The sequence below is a fragment of the Aristolochia californica genome, unplaced genomic scaffold (genome assembly GCF_029961685.1).
Source record: "Aristolochia californica isolate CCGP_79_NKW_82.1479 unplaced genomic scaffold, dmAriCali1.0.hap1 SCAF_10, whole genome shotgun sequence".
Taxonomy (NCBI): domain Eukaryota; kingdom Viridiplantae; phylum Streptophyta; class Magnoliopsida; order Piperales; family Aristolochiaceae; genus Aristolochia; species Aristolochia californica.
The window spans coordinates 30077359-30081363 of NW_027181771.1; the positions used below are offsets into that span (position 1 = coordinate 30077359).

General features: G+C 39.1%; 1 protein-coding gene and 1 non-coding gene across 2 annotated transcripts; both read right to left on the minus strand.

Annotated features, from left to right (window-relative positions):
• Nucleotides 1-1543, minus strand: LOC137942524 (uncharacterized). The gene is made up of 3 exons (XM_068788214.1): nucleotides 1265-1543; nucleotides 850-1176; nucleotides 1-347 (listed from the first exon to the last, which is right to left on the minus strand). Exons 1-3 carry the CDS (start codon nucleotides 1344-1346, stop codon nucleotides 157-159), a joined length of 600 nt encoding a protein of 199 aa, XP_068644315.1. The 5' UTR covers nucleotides 1347-1543; the 3' UTR covers nucleotides 1-156.
• An 89-nt stretch (nucleotides 1544-1632) lies between these two features.
• On the minus strand, nucleotides 1633-1705 carry TRNAK-CUU (transfer RNA lysine (anticodon CUU)). The gene has a single exon. It is a non-coding gene; the product is annotated as a tRNA-Lys (tRNA).
• Between the last annotated feature and the right edge of the window lie 2300 nt (nucleotides 1706-4005).

Here is a 4005-nt window from a genome sequence, read left to right on the forward strand (position 1 = left end):
TTGAAACGATGCGGACGCATCCATACATGGAATGAAAAGAAATTTAAAAAGCTCAAGTCTCTCCAATCAATTTTATACATATAATATACCTCTCTCCGTAGACAATTAACATTGAAGACATCCAAAATACTCAGTAAAAAAATTTCACCAACTCAATTAAGATGAAATTGGAGCATCGGCGCTGGGAGGCACCGCAAAGCTTGAAAGCTCCGACGATGGAGCTGCAGCGACGATCGATGCCGGAGAGTCAGACACGGGCCCGGCTGCCAACCCAGAACTTAAAATCTCCAACATAGAGTGGCGGGGGTTGGAGCGCTGCACCTGGCATAGATCCGGCAAGAACACCCCTGTAATGCAACAGATTACCAATCGTGTTCATTAGTTATCATATCACGGTTTTGTTTTTATTTTCTTTATTGTAATCATATGAAAATTAAGGTCGGCTAAACAACGATTCATATCTCAGTTCTTAAAAGAAAAAATATTGACTTTTTCACTTTAATTTCTACCATTGTAGGTAGAAATAGAATGGAACTTGATTCACAGAAACCGTGTAAATTTGAAACCTTTCTTGGGAATCTGGCAAGCGAAAAGAGAGTTCTTCAGGAGATGAAATATCATGTCAGACGTCGAAATCTAACCCACTCCCCTTGACATTTTTTGTAGAAAAAAAAAAAAAATCACAGACCGCTAGGTTGCTTGCATGCAGAAGATCATCGGGCATAAAATAGTTTTTGTTTCCTATCTTCCTTCAGATTTGTAAGCGCAGATAAACCATCTATAGGGTATGAATTAGACACATTCGGTTGAAAGACGTAACGTAAATCTGATGTGATGTGTGTGTCTTACCTTCCCCAGCGGCGAGGTTGAAGTAGAGATCGACGATGTTGGGACAGTTGTTGTAACAGGCAGGAGAGCAGAGCTTAGAAGTGAATTGAGGCTCAAGGAGGGAATCGGAAGAAATGCCAACGGAGTTCCTGTCAGCCCCGCATGCATTAACGCACTCATCCGTTTCGATCCATTCCGCCATCCTCTCCACCACCACCTCCGACGTTCGGCATTGATATTCCGTGTCACCAGCCTTCCCCGCGTAGTTCTCCAGTAAGCAACGCTTCCCCGACGACGCTATGGAGAATGAGCAAATCTCTTTCGGCAAATCCTCGCAAATTATTTCACCTAATCGCATAAAATGATTATTAATTAACTGATCATCGAATGGAAAATAATAACTAAGCAGTGAAGAGAAAGAGAGATGATGGGGTACCTCGAGCTCCCTGGACGTAGAACAGAGAGAGGGAGAGACAAATGGTTAGGGGCAGCAGCTTGGGAAGGGAAAGGAAAGCCATGGGCGAGGGATATCGTAGCTGCTTTCCCTGTGGTTATTCTGAGGAGAAGGAAGAAAAGAACACAGGTTGTCTCTGAAGGGAGAATTGAAGAACAAGGCCTTTAAATACAACTTCCGGGAGAGGAGACGGGAAACAAACCACCTATTTCTTCGACTTTCATGTCCAATTGTTTACATTTCCTTCGTTTTAGGCGCGGCCTTTGCTGGTCGCCCACGCGGCTTTCTTCATCCTTACTTTAATAGAAATTCTAAAGTCAAAAATATATAAAAAAAATTTAAAAAAAGAACGCCCACCGTGGGGCTCGAACCCACGACCACAAGGTTAAGAGCCTTGCGCTCTACCAACTGAGCTAGACGGGCCATTGACTTTTCCAACACAACTATCTATTTTCCTTCAGACCCAGCAGGTCCACACGTCTTTGACGGTTGACCGGTTAACATCCAAGAGAATAACAGTTGAGGCCGTGATTACCGAGGGGAGTCGCTGATCACAGAGAATCAACGCATGAAACGCGCAGAGCCAAAACAATAAATGACGTTGAACCAAACAGGGCGATGGAACCAGAATAGTCTAGAAAGAAACTTAAATTGAAAGTTTCAATGGCTGCATCAAACACGTCTTCGTCTAGAACCGCAGCTCATTAGTTTGAAACAGCGTTAAGAAAGAAGTGGGTGCGTTGTCATGTTTTAAATTATTGAGTTTTCGGCTCGATGTAAAAACCGAACGTTCGTCACTCGGAAAGAGATTCTCAAACTGCAAACGAGAAAGGACAGGCAGAAGGGTGGGAGAAAAAGGAAAAGAGAGGCAGTTGGTATCTCGGAATTGCTTGGAAATGGGGAGATCTGTCGTTTTGAACAAATACCTTGACCCAAACCCACGTTTGGGAATTAAACTGGGAGAAGACTGAACTCGGTCTTTTTTTATGATGAAAACGCGATGGCTTACACGTTTAACTAAAGCTCCATGTTCACAGACACTCTACAGTTCATCCTTGGCTCTTATAACCAGGGTTACATCATACATTGACTGTCGGTCAAGTCACTTGCATCTAGAAACAAGACTTGGGAGAATAGAGGAAGTAGACTTGGGTGAGAAGGCATCGCTACGGAAAGAGAGAGAGAGAGAGAGGCGAAACCGATCAGCTGTTATTCGGACAGTTTTGTTGCGAGGGAGTGAAATAGTGAAAGGTTGGTTATGAGAGAGTAATGGAGATGAAAAAACTGACCTAATTATTTTTCCTAATTGATAATAATATTTAATCATAATAATAACTAATAATTTTAATTAATATTTTATTATTTTAATATTAGTACTATAAATTTCAAAAATAACTTCTAATTACTAATTATTTCTAAATGATCATTTAGAGAAATAATTATTGATAATAATAGTTGATAAAAATAATAATAAGTGATCATTAGGAAAAAATTATAATTAATAGAATTAATAAGTGATAATTAGAATAAATCTGTAACTAATAGAAGTCATAACTATTTTAAAATTAATAATAGTTAAAATAAGATTAATTAATTAATTAATAAGAAGAATATAAGTTTAATAATAGTTAATAATATAATTAATTAATTAAAATATTAATTATTATTGAATTTAGGACCCCATGATTAGAACCTCGAGTAAAGTAAGAGGGAGAGAAGAAGAGAAAGAACTCGGGTAAATAAGGGAGAAATAGAGAAAAGGGAGAGAGTCTGTAGGCTAAGAGAGCTTCGACGAATTGAGAGAATGGCAGAGAGACTTGATGCTCTACCCCAAGCCAAAGGGTCTCTATTTATAGTTTTTAAGAGGATGTTACGATTTCAATAATGCCCTTAGGGTTACAAGTTTTACATGAGAAAAGACATAAGTAGACATGTTCTCCTTGTCTAATTACACCCTTGTGTCATCTTTATGAGATGACACTTTATTTACTATCATGACACTCCTCTTGGACGTGTGGGCCTTCTCCATACTCGTGTGAGTTTGAACCCATCTTCTAGCTAGGGATGAGAAAACATCATAAATGCTTAGCTTGCTGCAAATTATGGATAGGCTTTTACGAGTGACAGGCTTGTGAGGATGTCTGCAACTTGTCCTTGTGATGAGATATGTCTGAGGGATAATATATCGACATAGAATTTTTCTCGTATAAAGTGGCAATCCACCTCAATATGTTTTGTTCTTTCATGGAAGATCAGATTTAAAGTGATACAGATCACCGCTTGATTATCGCAATGTAGATCCATAGAATCTCCTTTATAAAATCCCAGTTCACTAATAAGGGACCTGATCCATAGAAGCTCACTGACTGTGTGTGTCATGGCCTTATATTCTGCTTCTACACTGCACCTTGAAACTTCATTCTGCTTCTTACTTCTCCATGTAACTAAATTTCCTCAAACCATTGTATAGTACCTAGAGGTGGATTTCCTATCATTCGGGGATCTGGACCAATTTGCATCTAAAAACCCTTCTATATTAAATTGACCATGATTTTTGTAGAGAAACCCTTTTCCTGGAGCTCCTTTCAAATATCGCAATAGTCTTCTTAATACTTGTCAATGGGTAAGTTGTAGTTTGTGCATATATTGACCTACCACACTTATTACATATGATGTATCTGGTTTTGTCATACATAGGTAAATAAGTTTTCCCACAAGTCTTT